General features: G+C 49.8%; 1 protein-coding gene across 1 annotated transcript in view; it reads right to left on the bottom strand.

The window, feature by feature from the left end:
- Window positions 1-17,470, bottom strand: part of LOC124008413 (fibroblast growth factor 11-like) — a 168,493-nt gene extending 151,023 nt beyond the window's left edge. The window contains exons 1-2 of the mRNA XM_046319679.1: window positions 17,065-17,470; window positions 15,440-16,669 (exon numbers count right to left, since the gene is read on the bottom strand). Of these exons, the coding sequence (XP_046175635.1) occupies window positions 15,440-15,632 (193 nt within the window). The 5' untranslated portion in view covers window positions 15,633-16,669; window positions 17,065-17,470. The remainder of the gene's footprint in view (window positions 1-15,439; window positions 16,670-17,064) is intronic.
- Window positions 17,471-17,713: the final 243 nt, after the last annotated feature.

Here is a 17,713-nt window from a genome sequence, read left to right as displayed (position 1 = left end):
CTCTCTGTCCCTCTCTCCATCCAGTCCTCTCCATCCCTCTCTCCATCCAGTCCTCTCCATCCCTCTCTCCATACCTCTCTCCATCCAGTCCTCTCCATCACTCTCTCCATCCAGTCCTCTCCATCCCTCTCTCCATACCTCTCTCCATCCAGTCCTCTCCATCCCTCTCTCCATACCTCTCTCCATACCTCTTTCCATCCAGTCCTCTCTGTCCCTCTCTCCATCCAGTCCTCTCTGTCCCTCTCTCCATACCTCTCTTCATCCCAGTCCTTTCCCTGTCCCTCTCTCCATCCAGTCCTCCCTGTCCCTCTCTCCATCCCACTCTCCATCCAGTCCTCTCTTCATCCCTCTCTCCGTCTAGTCCTCTCTGTCCCTCTCTCCATCCAGTCCTCTCCATCCCTCTCTCCATCCAGTCCTCTCCGTCCCTCTCTCCATCCAGTCCTCTCTGTCCCTCTCTCCATCCAGTCCTCTCCATCCTGTCCTCTCCGTCCCTCTCTCCATCCAGTCCTCTCTGTCCCTCTCTCCATACCTCTCTCCATCCAGTCCTCTCCATACCTCTCTCCATCCAGTCCTCTCCATCCCTCTCTCCATCCAGTCCTATCCATCCAGTCCTCTCCTTCTCTCTCTCTGTCCCTCTCTCCATCCAGTCCTCTCCGTCCCTCTCTCCATCCAGTCCTCTCCATCCCTCTCTCCATCCAGTCCTCTCCATACCTCTCTCCATCCAGTCCTCTCCATACCTCTCTCCATCCAGTCCTCTCCATCCCTCTCTCCATCCAGTCCTCTCCATCCCTCTCTCCATCCAGCCCTTTCCATCCCTCTCTCCATCCAGTCCTCTCCGTCCCTCTCTCCATCCAGTCCTCTTCATTCCTCTCTCCATCTAGTCCTCTCTGTCCCTCTCTCCATCCTCTTCATCCCTCTCTCCATCTATTCCTCTCTGTCCCTCTCTCCATCCGGTCCTCTCCATCCCTCTCACCATCACTCTCTCCATCCCTCTCTCATCCTTCTCTCCATCCATATCTCCATCCAGTCCTCTCCATCCAGTCCTCTCTGTCCCTCTCTCCATCCAGTCCTCTCCATCCCTATCTCCATCCCTCTCTCCATCCAGTCCTCTCCATCTCATCTCTCCATCCAGTCCTCTCCATCACTCTCTCCATCCAGTCCTCTCTGTCCCTCTCTCCATCCCTCCCTCCATCCAGTCCTCTCTGTCCCTCTCTCCATCCAGTCCTCTCTGTCCCTCTCTCCATCCCTCTCTCCATCCAGTCCTCTCCATCCCTCTCTCCATCCAGTCCTCTCCATACCTCTCTCCATCCAGTCCTCTCCATACCTCTCTCCATCCAGTCCTCTCCATACCTCTCTCCATCCAGTCCTCTCCATACCTCTCTCTATTCAGTCCTCTCTGTCCCTCTCTCTATCCAGTCCTCTCCATCCCTCTCTCCATCCAGTCCTCTCCGTCCCTATCTCCATCCAGTCCTCTCTGTCCCTATCTCCATCCCTCTCTCTATACCTCTCTCCATCAAGTCCTCTCCATACCTCTCTCCATCCAGTCCTCTCCATCCTGTCCTCTCCGTCCCTCTCTCCATCCAGTCCTCTCTGTCCCTCTCTCCGTCCCTCTCTCCATACCTCTCTCCATCCAGTCCTCTCCATACCTCTCTCCATCCAGTCCTCTCCATCTCTCTCTGTCCCTCTCTCCATCCAGTCCTCTCTGTCCCTCTCTCCATCCAGTCCTCTCCATCCCTCTCTCCATCCAGTCTTCTCCGTCCCTCTCTCCATCCCTCTCTCCATAACTCTCTCCATCCAGTCCTCTCCATACCTCTCTCCATCCAGTCCTCTCCATCCCTCTCTCCATCACAGTCCTCTCCATCCTTCTCTCCATCCAGTCCTTTCCATCCCTCTCTCCATCCAGTCCTCTCCGTCCCTCTCTCCATCCAGTCCTCTCTGTCCCTCTCTCCATCCAGTCCTCTCCATCCCTCTCTCCATCCAGTCCTCTACATCCCTCTCTCCATCTAGTCCTCTCTGTCCCTCTCTCCATCCTGTCCTCTCCATCCCTCTCTCCATCCAGTCCTCTCTGACCCTCTCTCCATCCAGTCCTCTCTGTCCCTCTCTCCATCCAGTCCTCTCCATCCTGTCCTCTTCATCCCTCTCTCCATCTAGTCCTCTCTGTCCCTCTCTCCATCCAGTCCTCTCATCCCTCTCTCCATCTAGTCCTCTCTGTCCCTCTCTCCATCCGGTCCTCTCCATCCCTCTCACCATCACTCTCTCCATCCCTTTCTCCATCCTTCTCTCCATCCCTCTCTCCATCCAGTCCTTTCCATCCCTCTCTCCATCCAGTCCTCTCCATCCCTATCTCCATCCAGTCCTCTCCATCCCTCTCACCATCACTCTCTCCATCCCTCTCTCCATCCTTCTCTCCATCCCTCTCTCCATCCCTCTCTCCATCCCTCTCTCCATCCAGTCCTCTCCATCTCTCTCTCCATCCAGTCCTCTCCATCCCTCTCTCCATCCAGTCCTCTCCATCACTCTCTCCATACCTCTCTCCATCCAGTCCTCTCTGTCCCTCTCTCCATCCGGTCCTCTCCATCCCTCTCACCATCACTCTCTCCATCCCTCTCTCCATCCTTCTCTCCATCCCTCTCTCCATCCCTCTCTCCATCCCTCTCTCCATCCAGTCCTCTCCATCTCTCTCTCCATCCAGTCCTCTCCATCCCTCTCTCCATCCAGTCCTCTCCATCACTCTCTCCATACCTCTCTCCATCCAGTCCTCTCTGTCCCTCTCTCCATCCCTCCCTCCATCCAGTCCTCTCTGTCCCTCTCTCCATCCAGTCCTCTCTGTCCCCCTCGCCATCCCTCTCTCCATTCAGTCCTCTCTGTCCCTCTCTCCATCCAGTCCTCTCTGTCCCTCTCTCCATCCAGTCCTCTCCATCCCTCTCTCCATCCAGTCCTCTCCATCCCTCTCTCCATACCTCTCTCCATCCAGTCCTCTCCATCACTCTCTCCATCCAGTCCTCTCTGTCCCTCTCTCCATACCTCTCTTCATCCCAGTCCTTTCCCTGTCCCTCTCTCCATCCAGTCCTCCCTGTCCCTCTCTCCATCCAGTCCTCTCTGTCCCTCTCTCCATCCCTCTCTCCATCCAGTCCTCTCTGTCCCTCTCTCCATCCAGTCCTCTCTGTCCCTCTCTCCATAACTCTCTCCATCCCAGTTCTTTCCCTGTCCCTCTCACCATCCAGTAATCCCTGTCCCTCTCTCCATCCCACTCTCCATCCAGTCCTCTCCATCCCTCTCTCCATCCAGTCCTCTCCGTCCCTATCTCCATCCAGTCCTCTCTGTCCCTCTCTCCATCCCTCTCTCTATACCTCTCTCCATCAAGTCCTCTCCATACCTCTCTCCATCCAGTCCTCTCCATCCTGTCCTCTCCGTCCCTCTCTCCATCCAGTCCTCTCTGTCCCTCTCTCCGTCCCTCTCTCCATACCTCTCTCCATCCAGTCCTCTCCATACCTCTCTCCATCCAGTCCTCTCCATCCCTCTCTCCATCCAGTCCTCTCCATCTCTCTCTCTGTCCCTCTCTCCATCCAGTCCTCTCTGTCCCTCTCTCCATCCAGTCCTCTCCATCCCTCTCTCCATCCAGTCCTCTCCGTCCCTCTCTCCATCCCTCTCTCCATAACTCTCTCCATCCAGTCCTCTCCATACCTCTCTCCATCCAGTCCTCTCCATCCCTCTCTCCATCCAGTCCTCTCCATCCCTCTCTCCATCCAGTCCTTTCCATCCCTCTCTCCATCCAGTCCTCTCCGTCCCTCTCTCCATCCAGTCCTCTCTGTCCCTCTCTCCATCCAGTCCTCTCCATCCCTCTCTCCATCCAGTCCTCTACATCCCTCTCTCCATCTAGTCCTCTCTGTCCCTCTCTCCATCCAGTCCTCTCCATCCCTCTCTCCATCCAGTCCTCTCTGACCCTCTCTCCATCCAGTCCTCTCTGTCCCTCTCTCCATCCAGTCCTCTCCATCCTGTCCTCTTCATCCCTCTCTCCATCTAGTCCTCTCTGTCCCTCTCTCCATCCAGTCCTCTCCATCCCTCTCTCCATCTAGTCCTCTCTGTCCCTCTCTCCATCCGGTCCTCTCCATCCCTCTCACCATCACTCTCTCCATCCCTCTCTCCATCCTTCTCTCCATCCCTCTCTCCATCCAGTCCTCTCCATCCCTCTCTCCATCCAGTCCTCTCCATCCCTATCTCCATCCAGTCCTCTCCATCCCTCTCACCATAACTCTCTCCATCCCTCTCTCCATCCTTCTCTCCATCCCTCTCTCCATCCCTCTCTCCATCCCTCTCTCCATCCAGTCCTCTCCATCTCTCTCTCCATCCAGTCCTCTCCATCCCTCTCTCCATCCAGTCCTCTCCATCACTCTCTCCATACCTCTCTCCATCCAGTCCTCTCTGTCCCTCTCTCCATCCCTCCCTCCATCCAGTCCTCTCCATCCCTCTCTCCATCCAGTCCTCTCCATCCCTATCTCCATCCAGTCCTCTCCATCCCTCTCATCATCACTCTCTCCATCCCTTTCTCCATCCTTCTCTCCATCCCTCTCTCCATCCCTCTCTCCATCCCTCTCTCCATCCAGTCCTCTCCATCTCTCTCTCCATCCAGTCCTCTCCATCCCTCTCTCCATCCAGTCCTCTCCATCACTCTCTCCATACCTCTCTCCATCCAGTTCTCTCTGTCCCTCTCTCCATCCGGTCCTCTCCATCCCTCTCACCATCACTCTCTCCATCCCTCTCTCCATCCTTCTCTCCATCCCTCTCTCCATCCCTCTCTCCATCCCTCTCTCCATCCAGTCCTCTCCATCTCTCTCTCCATCCAGTCCTCTCCATCCCTCTCTCCATCCAGTCCTCTCCATCACTCTCTCCATACCTCTCTCCATCCAGTCCTCTCTGTCCCTCTCTCCATCCCTCCCTCCATCCAGTCCTCTCTGTCCCTCTCTCCATCCAGTCCTCTCTGTCCCCCTCGCCATCCCTCTCTCCATTCAGTCCTCTCTGTCCCTCTCTCCATCCAGTCCTCTCTGTCCCTCTCTCCATCCAGTCCTCTCCATCCCTCTCTCCATCCAGTCCTCTCCATCCCTCTCTCCATACCTCTCTCCATCCAGTCCTCTCCATCACTCTCTCCATCCAGTCCTCTCCATCCCTCTCTCCATACCTCTCTCCATCCAGTCCTCTCCATCCCTCTCTCCATACCTCTCTCCATACCTCTCTCCATCCAGTCCTCTCTGTCCCTCTCTCCATCCCTCTCTCCATCCAGTCCTCTCTGTCCCTCTCTCCACCCAGTCCTCTCTGTCCCTCTCTCCATACCTCTCTTCATCCCAGTCCTTTCCCTGTCCCTCTCTCCATCCAGTCCTCCCTGTCCCTCTCTCCATCCAGTCCTCTCTGTCCCTCTCTCCATCCCTCTCTCCATCCAGTCCTCTCTGTCCCTCTCTCCATCCAGTCCTCTCTGTCCCTCTCTCCATAACTCTCTCCATCCCAGTTATTTCCCTGTCCCTCTCTCCATCCAGTCCTCCCTGTCCCTCTCTCCATCCCACTCTCCATCCAGTCCTCTCTTCATCCCTCTCTCCATCTAGTCCTCTCTGTCCCTCTCTCCATCCAGTCCTCTCCATCCCTCTCTCCATCCAGTCCTCTCCGTCCCTCTCTCCATCCAGTCCTCTCCATCCCTCTCTCCATCCAGTCCTCTCCATACCTCTCTCCATCCAGTCCTCTCCATCTCTCTCTCTCCATCCAGTCCTCTCCATCCCTCTCTCCATCCAGCCCTTTCCATCCCTCTCTCCATCCAGTCCTCTCCGTCCCTCTCTCCATCCAGTCCTCTTCATTCCTCTCTCCATCTAGTCCTCTCTGTCCCTCTCTCCATCCTCTTCATCCCTCTCTCCATCTATTCTTCTCTGTCCCTCTCTCCATCCAGTCCTCTCCATCCCTCTCTCAATCCAGTCCTCTCCATCCCTCTCTCCATCTAGTCCTCTCTGTCCCTCTCACCATCCGGTCCTCTCCATCCCTCTCACCATCACTCTCTCCATCCCTCTCTCATCCTTCTCTCCATCCCTCTCTCCATCCAGTCCTCTCCATCCCTCTCTCCATCCATATCTCCATCCAGTCCTCTCCATCCAGTCCTCTCTGTCCCTCTCTCCATCCAGTCCTCTCCATCCCTCTCTCCATCCCTCTCTCCATCCAGTCCTCTCCATCTCTCTCTCCATCCAGTCCTCTCCATCACCCTCTCCATCCAGTCCTCTCCATCACTCTCTCCATACCTCTCTCCATCCAGTCCTCTCTGTCCCTCTCTCCATCCCTCCCTCCATCCAGTCCTCTCTGTCCCTCTCTCCATCCAGTCCTCTCTGTCCCTCTCTCCATCCAGTCCTCTCTGTCCCTCTCTCCATACCTCTCTCCATACCTCTCTCCATCCAGTCCTCTCTGTCCCTCTCTCCATCCCTCTCTCCATCCAGTCCTCTCTGTCCCTCTCTCCATCCAGTCCTCTCTGTCCCTCTCTCCATACCTCTCTCCATCCCAGTCCTTTCCCCGTCCCTCTCTCCATCCAGTCCTCCCTGTCCCTCTCCCCATCCAGTCCTCTCTGTCCCTCTCTCCATCCCTCTCTCCATCCAGTCCTCTCTGTCCCTCTCTCCATCCAGTCCTCTCTGTCCCTCTCTCCGTACCTCTCTCCATCCCAGTCCTTTCCCTGTCCCTCTCTCCATCCAGTCCTCCCTGTCCCTCTCTCCATCCCACTCTCCATCCAGTCCTCTTTTCATCCCTCTCTCCATCCAGTCCTCCCTGTCCCTCTCTCCATCCCTCTCTCCATCTCAGTCCTCTCCATCCCCCTCTCTGTCCCTCTCTCCATCCAGTTCTCTCTGTCCCTCTCTCCATCCCTCTCTCCATCCAGTCCTCTCTGTCCCTCTCTCCATCCAGTCCTCTCTGTCCCTCTCTCCGTACCTCTCTCCATCCCAGTCCATTCCCTGTCCCTCTCTCCATCCAGTCTTCCCTGTCCCTCTCTCCATCCCTCTCTCCATCCAGTCTTCTCTTCATCCCTCTCTCCATCCAGTCCTCTCTGTCCCTCTCTCCATCCCTCTCTCCATCTCAGTCCTCTCCGTCCCTCTCTCTGTCCCTCTCTCTGTCCCTCTCTCTGTCCCTCTCTCTGTCCCTCTCTCCATCTCAGTCCTCTCTGTCCCTCTCTCCATACCTCTCTCCATCCAGTCCTTTCCGTCCCTCTCTCTGTCCATACCTCTCTCTATCCAGTCCTCTCTGTCCCTCTCTCCATACCTCTCTCCATCCAGTCCTCTCTGTCCCTCTCTCTGTTCATCCCTCTCTCCATCCAGTCCTTTCCATCCTTCTCTCCATACCTCTCTCCATACCTCTCTCCATACTTCTCTCCATACCTCTCCCCATCCAGTCCTCTCCATCCCTCTCTCCATACCTCTCTCCATCCAGTCCTCTCTGTCCCTCTCTCCATCCCTCTCTCCATCCAGTCATCTCTGTCCCTCTCTCCATCCATTCCTCTCTGTCCCTCTCTCCATAACTCTCTCCATCCCAGTCCTTTCCCTGTCCCTCTCTCCATCCAGTCCTCCCTGTCCCTCTCTCCATCCAGTCCTCTCTGTCCCTCTCTCCATCCCTCTCTCCATCCAGTCCTCTCTGTCCCTCTCTCCATACCTCTCTCCATCCCAGTCCTTTCCCTGTCCCTCTCTCCATACCTCTCTCCATCCCAGTCCTTTCCCTGTCCCTCTCTCCATCCAGTCATCCCTGTCCCTCTCTCCATCCCTCTCTCCATCCAGTCCTCTCTTCATCCCTCTCTCCATCCAGTCCTCTCTGTCCCTCTCTCCATCCCTCTCTCCATCTCAGTCCTCTCCGTCCCTCTCTCTGTTCCTCTCTCTGTCCCTCTCTCTGTCCCTCTCTCTGTCCCTCTCTCCGTCCCTCTCTCCATCTCAGTCCTCTCTGTCCCTCTCTCCATACCTCTCTCCATCCAGTCCTCTCCATCCCTCTCTCTGTCCATACCTCTCTCCATCCAGTCCTCTCTGTCCCTCTCTCCATACCTCTCTCCATCCAGTCCTCTCTGTCCCTCTCTCTGTCCATCCCTCTCTCCATCCAGTCCTCTCTGTCCCTCTCTACATCCCAGTCCTCTCCCTGTCCCTCTCTCATCCCTCTCTCCATCCCAGTCCTCTCCCTGTCCCTCTCTCATCCCTCTCTCCATCCCAGTCCTTTCCCTGTCCCTCTCTCATCCCTCTCTCCATCCCAGTCTTCTCCGTGTCCCTCTCTCATCCCTCTCTCCATCCCAGTCCTCTCCTTGTCCCTCTCTCATCCCTCTCTCCATCCCAGTCCTCTCCCTGTCCCTCTCTCATCCCTCTCTCCATCCCAGTCCTCTCCCTGTCCCTCTCTCCATGCCTCTTTCCATCCCACTCCTCTCTCCGTCCCCTCTGCTGATCTATAATTGAGCTAAACTCTTGTAGAAGCTTGTTGCATGCTGGGTAGAGCCAAAGCAAAACCAACCAGATGCCCCTTTGAGGGTGAGCTACGAACAGGAGAGGTCAGGAATATTCTGTGGGGACACTGGTGATGAGTGATCAATGATGGCCTCCAACCACCTACACCACACACACACAGAGGCAGGAACACACACACAGCCAATGGGATACACAGACACAAACACACAGCCAGAGGCACACACACTGTAAATGAGGTTACTGTGAATTTGACAGTAGCTTACAGGCAGCTTGGTGGCAAGTGAAATTCTGTATTTCATATTACAGTATATATATATATATAAATACGGTAACAAGGCAAGTACTGTGTATTGACACACAGTACAATACTGTAAAATTGACTGTATTATATTGTAAAAAAGTGAAGCTACTGTTATCAGAATGAATGGATTTCACAGTATTTTACTGTAATTACAAGTGATTAGTGCAAGCAGGTTGGCTGCTACAGTAGGTAAAGTGTTTACACATTACAGTGTATTTATGAATATTTGGTGTTTTATATAATTTGCACATAACAAAGGCCTTAACAAAGACTTCCAAACCCACGGTGACCACAGGGCCAAACAGACCAAAAGGACGTGGCAAAATGCTCAACCGTTTATGGTTGAAGACTTGCTGCCATTCCAATCTGCCCCCTATACAAATTGATGGGGCACTATAATCACATAGGAGTTAAGTTGGTACAGCATTCTTATTCATGGGGCTAACAGATAGAGCCTCTCACAAGGCACACCTCAAAATATGTCAATGCAACAGAAACAACAATACCTTACACCGACTACGGTCAAAAGTTTTGTTTGCGATCCAAAGATACGATACTGTATTCTTTAAAAAAAAGATGATTTCACCTTTACTTAACCAGGTAGGCTAGTTGAGAACAATCTCTTTTACAACTGCAACCTGGCCAAGATAAAGCAAAGCAGTGCGACAGAAACAACAACAGAGTTATACATGGAATAAACAAGGGTACAGTCAATAACACAATATAAAAAAAATGAAGTCTATACACAGTGTGTGCATATGGCTTGAGGAGGTAAGGCAATAAATAGGCCATAGTAGCAAAGTAATTACAATTTAGCAGATAAACACTGGAGTGAAAGATGAGCAGAGGATGATGAGCAGATGATGTTGTGTAAGTTGTGATATTGGTGTGCAAAAGAGCAGCAAAGTAAATAAAAACAATGTGGGGATGAGGTAGGTAGATTGGGTGGGCTATTTAAAGATGGACTATGTACAGCTGCAGCGATCGGTTAGCTGCTCAGATAGCTGATGTTTAAAGTTAGTGAGGGAAATGTAAGTCTCCAGCTTCAGCAATTTTTGCAATTCGTTCCAGTCACTGGCAGCAGAGAACTGGAAGGAAAGGCGGCCAAAGTAGATGTTGGCTTTGGGGATGACCAGTGTGATATACCCGCTGGAGCGCGTGCTACGTGTGGGTGTTGCTATGGTGACCAGTGAACTGAGATAAGGCGGAGCTTTACCTAGCATAGACTTATTGATAACCTGGAGCCGGTGGGTCTGGCAACGAATATGTAGCGAGGGCCAGCCGACTAGAGCATACAGGTCGCAGTGGTGGGTGGTATAAGGCGCTTTGGTAACAAAATGGATGGCACTGTGATAGACTGCATCCAATTTGCTGAGTAGAGTATTGGAAGCTATTTTGTCGATGACATCGCCGAAATCGAGGATCGGTAGGATAGTCGGTTTTATTAGGGTCATTTTGGCGCCGTGAGTGAAGGAGGCTTTGTTGCGAAATAGGAAGCCGATTTAATTTTGGATTGGAGATGTTTGATATAAGTCTGGAAGGAGAGTTTACAGTCTAGCCAGACACCTAGGTATTTTTAGTTGTCCACGTATTCTAGGTCAGAACCATCCAGAGTAGTGATGATAGTCGGGCGTGCGGGTGCAGGCAGCGACCGGTTGAAAAGCATGCATTTGGTTTTGCTAGCGTTTAAGGGTAGTTGGAGGCCACAGAAGGAGTGTTGTATGGCATTGAAGCTCGTTTGGAGGTTAGTTAACACAGTGTCCAAAGAAGGGCCAGAAGTATACAGAATGGTGTCATCTGCGTAGAGGTGGATCAGGGAATCATCCGCAGCAAGAGCGACATCATTGATATATACAGAGAAAAGAGTCGGCCCGAGAATTGAACCATGTGTTACCCCCATAGAGGCTGCCAGAGATCCGGACAACAGGCCCTCCGATTTGACACACTGAACTCTTTCTGAGAAGTAGTTGCTGGACCAGGCGAGGCAGTCATTTGAGAAACCAAGGCTGTTGAGTCTGCCGATAAGAATACGACGATTGAGAGACGAAAGCCTTGTCCAGGTCGATGAATACGGCTGCACAGTACTGTCTTTTATCGATGGCGGTTATGATATCGTTTAGGACCTTGAGCGTTTCCGTGACTAGCTCGGAAACCGGATTGCACAGCGGAGAAGGTACGGTGGTATTGGAAATGGTCAGTGATCTGTTTATTAACTTGACTTTCAAAGACTTTAGAAATTCAGTGGGTGGAATTACAGTACCATTCGAAATACAGCAATTCTTTCACCACCTGCAACATTTTCCCACAATGCTCCATAATTTACAGTATGCTGCAGTAAAATTGTTGATAATACCCAAAATTACCATATCAATTACAGTTTCTGTTACTGTGCACACACAGACAGAGGCACCAGAGACGGAAAAACACACACTCAGGAACACCTACAAACTCACGGCCATGGGTCACCGATTCTCCCTCGCTCTCTCCCTCTCTCTTTTTTCTGCTGACAGGCGATATTCCCACAATGACAGGGGCAAGCGATGTCTAATCCATACTAATACGTAGTGAATGGCGGAATCGTGGAGAAGCCATAGAAAGCAAAAGGGGCTTGTATTACCATAATAAAACAATCCGACTGTAGCGACCGCTGGTGCAACCCATTAGGAAAGGAAGGGCCGGCCATTAGGACCTGGGCTGATACCTATGTTCACCGGGGCATGTGTACGTGCGTGAGTGCGGGGGCCATATTTTCCACTGGTAATTACAGTGCAGTGCATGGTGGCCGCGGCGGCAGATGCTGCGTTCAGCGGTACGGTTTCCACCGTGATCACCCTGACGAACTTGATAATACATATAGCGGGTCGAGCAGCGGAATGACGACCGCAGCAGCTACTACACACACCCAGTTAGACCAATGGCTACTGGGGTTTGGAGAGGGGAGTGGTGACTTGGTATTAGGTTTCATATAATATTCACGTATGACTTACTAACCTGCCGCGTCCATGTTTTGCGTATGTGTGGTGCCGGGAATCGCCGCCACTTATTGTGCCGTAGCAAGCACCATGCTCTACCAACGGAACGTTTACACCGTATTTATAGAACGTCGACACACCGCTCATAGACCGTTCACTTCACTCAACAGTCCCTCCATGATAGAGAGAAACCTCTGGAAGCATCTAACTAAGTCAGCCTTCAATTCTTCAATTCTGAGTGAGTCTTCACACAACATGCCGGAAATCATACTTTGAAATAAATGACTAAATAGAACCTGGTATACAGAGAGAGAAAAGGCGAATTATAAACGGGGTAGTTCGAGCCCTGAGTGCTGATTGGCTGACAGCTGTGGTAAATCCGACTGTATACCACGGGTTTGACAAAACATGTATTTTTACTGCTCTAATTACGTTGGTAACCAGTTTATAATAGCAATAAGGCACCTCTGGGGTTTGTGATATGGGTCATTCTTGGGCTGCGCTAATATTAGATAAATCAGTTTTACTAGAATAACTGAACACCCCACAACATTAAGTACATTTTAAACCGTCAAGAAAACATATTTTCCCACCTCAGGCATTAAAGCATTTTTATTACTATGCTTGTGACCGGGTTGAGTTTTTTTGGTTCAAAATGGCCTCTGCTCCTCATGTGGTGAAGGACAGGAGACCACATGGTGTGCATGAATGAATAGATTGTATATTTTTATGGGTTAAAGTATTATTTTGATAAGTACTAGTTTTCCATCTTGATTTCATGTAACGGGGTTGAGTTGGTCATCTCGACAATCCCCACCTGACTTTAAAAAACAACAAACTACAGATATAGAACAATGTGATTACATGCCTGTTTCTGTACCATGCAGGTGAAAATTGGTGAATGATGTTATATAATTACATTACAGAATTCTTAGTGCCAGTTAAAAAACATGATTTAAAAAATAAATGTAAAAAAAGTTTAAATTAATGCTATATTTATTTCAATTCATTATACTGGACATTTCAATTTATATTCAAAATCTTTTAACATTTCATTTTGGTGACCCAATAATAAATAATAACAATAATAAAAATATTACTAGAATGACCCACACATGGCCAATATACCACGGCTAATGGCTGTGTCCTGGCACACGTTGCATCGTGCGTAAGAACAGCCCTTAGCTGTGGTAAATTGGCCATATACCACACCTCCCCGGGCATTATTGCTTAAATATAATCTAAAAGGTGACCGTATAGTCTGAAATGATTTCAATATTTTGACACACTGACTACTCCAAACAACTAGTTCCAAATGTCAAGAGCACAGAGATACATGTGAATATAAACACAATAGCAGGATGTCCCATAAATAACATTGTTCTACATGAAGAACAGTTTGTCTTGTAACTAGCTCACTGTCTCACACTAGCTCATAGAAATACTGTTGCCACCATTAAACTTCATTTTGGTCCATTTACTTATGAGATCATAAAACCGCAGCAGCCACCGTGACGAGAGCCCCTCAAAGCAGTCTGGGAATATGCCTCCTCAAGTCTAGTTTAATTCCACTAACCAGAAGTGTATTGTGATAGATTTAGTCTGACCGGTTTAATGTGTCACTGGGTTAATTATGTAAAACACACACACAGGGTTTTAAATAACACATGTGAACACGCGCGCACGCACGCACGCATGCACACACGCACACACGCACACACACACACACACACACCAGTTGCCCCGTAAATGAAGGTATTGATGTTTTTACACAGTGCTAAATCACAATGACACGCCAAGTTCTTTCTATCGCCGCAAATGACCAGGACCTGTCTGCTGGTCGGTCCGCTGTGCTGACATGTAACACAATAATCACACCCATTACAGTCAGAGTAGGGGGCAGTCGTGTGGTTCATTCTGTATGGTACATTGTTTAAAGTTATAATAGGGGAAAGGATGTAGCAGATGTGGCACATTTTGTTAGAGAAAACAAAATCGACTTTTATTGTATTGTCAGTATTGAGTAGATAGAATTATTTTTATTTTTAACACAACCAGTACATACAAATTCTAACTCTCCCTCGTTTCCATTTAGGTGATAATGCAACGGATATTCAGGCCATTCGCCTAAATACAACGGGGCTTATGCTAACTGCACCGCTGGGTCACCTCTGCTTTCTACAGTCAAAAGCTGAACTTATATGTCTGTTCGGTAACAAGAAGATAACGAAGCTTTGAGCTTCTTGACAATCATGTAAACTGTCAATATGGATTGGTGGGGTCATGTATGGTGGGTACAGACTGTATATGATGAAATAAACCAAAACAAATAATACCTTCACAACTCTCGGGAGTATTAAGTAGCAAGTAAAAGAAAGAGAGTAATAGACAAGTATATACTCACATAAATGAAAGTGAAAATACAGTACCAGTATAAAGTTTGGACACGCCTACTTATTCAAGGGCTTTTCTTTATTTTTACTATTTTCTACATTGTCGAATAATGGTGACGACGTCACAACTATGAAATAACACATATGGAATCATGTAGTAAGCAAAAAAGTGTTCAACAAATCCAAATATATTTGAGATTTGAGATTCTTCATAGTAGCCACCCTTTGCCTTGATGGCAGCAAACCAGATGGGACGGAGTATCACTGCAGAATGCTGTGGTAGCCATGCTGGTTTAGTGTTCCTTGAATTCTAAATAAATCACAGACCGTGTCACCAGCAAAGCACACCCACATCATCACACCTCCTCCATGCTTCACAGTGGGAACCACATGCAGAGATCATCCGTTTACCTACTCTGCGTCTCACAAAGACACGGCGGTAGGAACCAAAAATCTAACATTTTGAATCATCAGACGAAAGGACAGATTTCCACCGGTCTAATGTCCATTGCTAGTTTTTCTTGGAGAAAGCAAGTCTCTTCTTCTTATTGGTGTTCTTTAGTAGTGTTTTCTCTGCAGCAATTTGACCTTGAAGGCCTGATTCATGCAGTCTCCTCTGAACAGTTGATGTTGAGATATGTCTGTTACTTGAACTCCGTGAAGCATCGATTTGGGCTGCAATTTCTGAGGCTGGTAACTCTAATGAGCTTATTCTCTGCAGCAGAGGTAACTCTGGGTCTTCCTTTCCTGTGGCATTCCTCATGAGAGCCAGTTTCTTCATAGCAATTTGTTTTTTTTCGACTGCACTTGAAGAAACTTTCAAAACTCTTGAAATGTTCCGTATTGACTGACCTTCATGCTTAAAGTAATGATGATCTCTTTGCTTATTTGAGCTGTTCTTGCCATAATATGGACTTGACCAAATAGGGCTATCTTCTGTATACCAGCCCTACCTTGTCACAACACAACTGATAGGCTCAAACGCATTAAGCAGGAAAGAAAATCCACAAATGAACAAGGCACACCTGTTAATTGAAATGCATTTCAGTTGACTACCTCATCAAGCTGGTTGAGAGAATGACACAAGTGGGCAAACCTGTCATCAAGGCAAAGGGTGGCTACTTTGAAGAATCTTAAACATGAAATATATTTGGATTTGTTTAACACTTTTTTGGTTAATATATGATTCAAATGTGTGTTATGTGTTCATAGTTTTGATGTCTTCACTATTATTCGACGATGTAGAAAATAGTAAAAAATAAAGAAAAACCATTGAGTGAGTAGGTGTGTCCAAACTTTTGACTGGTACAGTATATATTGACTCACCCGGTTTTTTTTCTAACTTTCGCCCTCGATTGCCACATAGTCGGACTTTTGATATGAGTAATAATATTTGTTTCTGGCACAGGGACTTGTTGGCCTTGGGGCACGGCTTCCTCTTGTTGGCCACCTGCCGGTTGGCCTGGGGGTCCTTCACCTCCCGCCGCTGGCGGATCAACGAGCTGGCGAGAGCCGCCATATTGCCGCCCGCTCCTGTTCTTCACCCGGTTGTGGTCGGGGGGAACCGTGGGCCGCCCCCCTGCCCTTTCACCCAGGGCGACGGCGCACCGCCGGAGGAGATTACCCAGAATCCTTGAGAAAACTTTCCTAGATTGACATAGAAATGTCAATATGTTATGTCAACAATATCTGGAGGAATATAGTAGCAGAGTTGGGGTCACTAGGGGATTCTTGCTGGTGAATGGAGGGAAGAGACCACCACGGCAGTGAGAGTGGTGGAGTCCTTGTCAAAGGCTCACCCAGAAGTTGTGGGATGGTGACTAGTTGAGGTTTGGTTCGATGCAATGTGTTGTTCCAGTCACTGGTGGTTTAGCTGTTGTTGTTCTCCTTTAGGCTGTTGCCTGCTATTGCACTTGTTGTTGTTCACGTTGTTGTCACTGTCCCTCCGTCACCATGGCAGCAGGAAAATATAAAACTCATGGTGTCATTTTCAGGTACACAGTTATCAGTGGGTGAGAAGAGCCACTACGCCAGTGTCCCCCTGTGTGCGTCCCAGGTTGGGTGCTTCGTCCTGGGCCACAGGCCCTCCCCACGGCCCCCTCCTCTCCCTGCAGCTCCAGCTAACTTTGACACAGCTCCTTCAGGACAGGATAGAATTTTCCTGACGACCGAATCATATCAAAACAGAGATAAGTCTCAAAGTCCTTATAGCCTCCAGTCCTGCTGCTCACACACACGCTTCAATTCAGTCAGGAGGTGATCGTTGAAATAAAGTGATCGTTGAAATAAGAACAAACCAAAAAAACTAGAAATGACACAACCTTTCAGACATCCACAATGCAGCTCCTCCTTTCTTCACCTGATCCTTCACATCCCTCCATCAAAAAAAGAGAAAAGAGAGAGAAAAAGAAAGAATTCAAAACGGGACCGTCCGACCTGAGATACCGGCTCTGAAAAAAAAGAGGAATGAGGATGACGGGTGGACGGACGGATGGACAGACGGAGAGCTGGATCTTCCCTTCCTTTCAAGCTCTCCTGGCATAACCCCCTTTTCACCTACCCCCCGAGAGAGAGGGGAAAGACAGAGAGAGAGAGCGAAAGAGAGAGAGAGAGAGCGAAAGAGAGAGAGCGAAAGAGAGAGAGAGAGAGAGAGAGAGAGAGAGAGAGAGAGAGAGAGAGAGAGAGAGAGAGAGAGAGAAAACAGAGAGAAACATTTTTTAATCCCAGCAGTTCCCACAAACAGAGGTGACATTCATGAATGAGGAAGCAAGAGAGAGACTTAGGGAAAGGGAACTCATGCAGTGTGCCTGCCTAGCCTCCCCTCGGATCTCCAACTCCAACATCACCACGGTTGATTATCCTTCACACAAATGAGGAGAGGGGCAGCGAGGCATGAATGAATGAATGGAGGGATGAAGGGAGGGAGGTGACAGGTAGCTGTTGTCTCTTACTGTGCAGTGGCTGTAGCCGTGGATCATCGGGGGGGGGCTGGTCGGTAGGTGACAGTGGTCCGGTGCCTTAGAGTCCCCCTGTCCTCTCTCCTCTTTCTTTCACTGCTGCTTCAAAAGGCACCAGCCTGGATGCCTTCCCTACTCCCTCTGTGTGTGAGAGAAAGAGAGAATGTGTGTGTGTCTCTTGATCTCCCGATCAAAGCAACTCTCAGTTTCATTGCGTGCGTGCGTGTGTGTGTGTGTGTGTGTGTTTGTGTGTGTGTGTCTGTGTGTGGGTGGGTGCGCACGTGTGGAGAGACAGTGTGTGTGTGTGTGACTCTCTCTCTCATCCCTTGCTCGCAGTGCATTACAGAGCCAGCAGCGGCAACATGCTTTACATGGTCTCTCTCTCTCTCTCTCTCTCTCTCTCTCTCTCTCTCTCTCTCTCTCTCTCTCTCTCTCTCTCTCTCTCTCTCTCTCTCTCTCTCTCTCTCAATTGTGCTCTCTATTTCCCTGAGCCCTCCCTTTTGCTATCCTTCTCCCTCCCTTTTCTCCTCCCTCTGTCACTCCGATCCCTCCTTCTCTGTCTATCATTCAAAATCCCTCCTTCCCTCCTTCTTCCTCGTCTCACATTCCTCCCTTCTCTTCCTCCCCTCTCTCCCCATCGCTC

This window comes from Oncorhynchus gorbuscha, linkage group LG21 (assembly GCF_021184085.1).
Source record: "Oncorhynchus gorbuscha isolate QuinsamMale2020 ecotype Even-year linkage group LG21, OgorEven_v1.0, whole genome shotgun sequence".
NCBI classification, from domain to species: domain Eukaryota; kingdom Metazoa; phylum Chordata; class Actinopteri; order Salmoniformes; family Salmonidae; genus Oncorhynchus; species Oncorhynchus gorbuscha.
The sequence above is the reverse complement of the archived record's forward strand: the minus strand, read 5'-3'. Positions and strand labels throughout refer to the sequence as shown.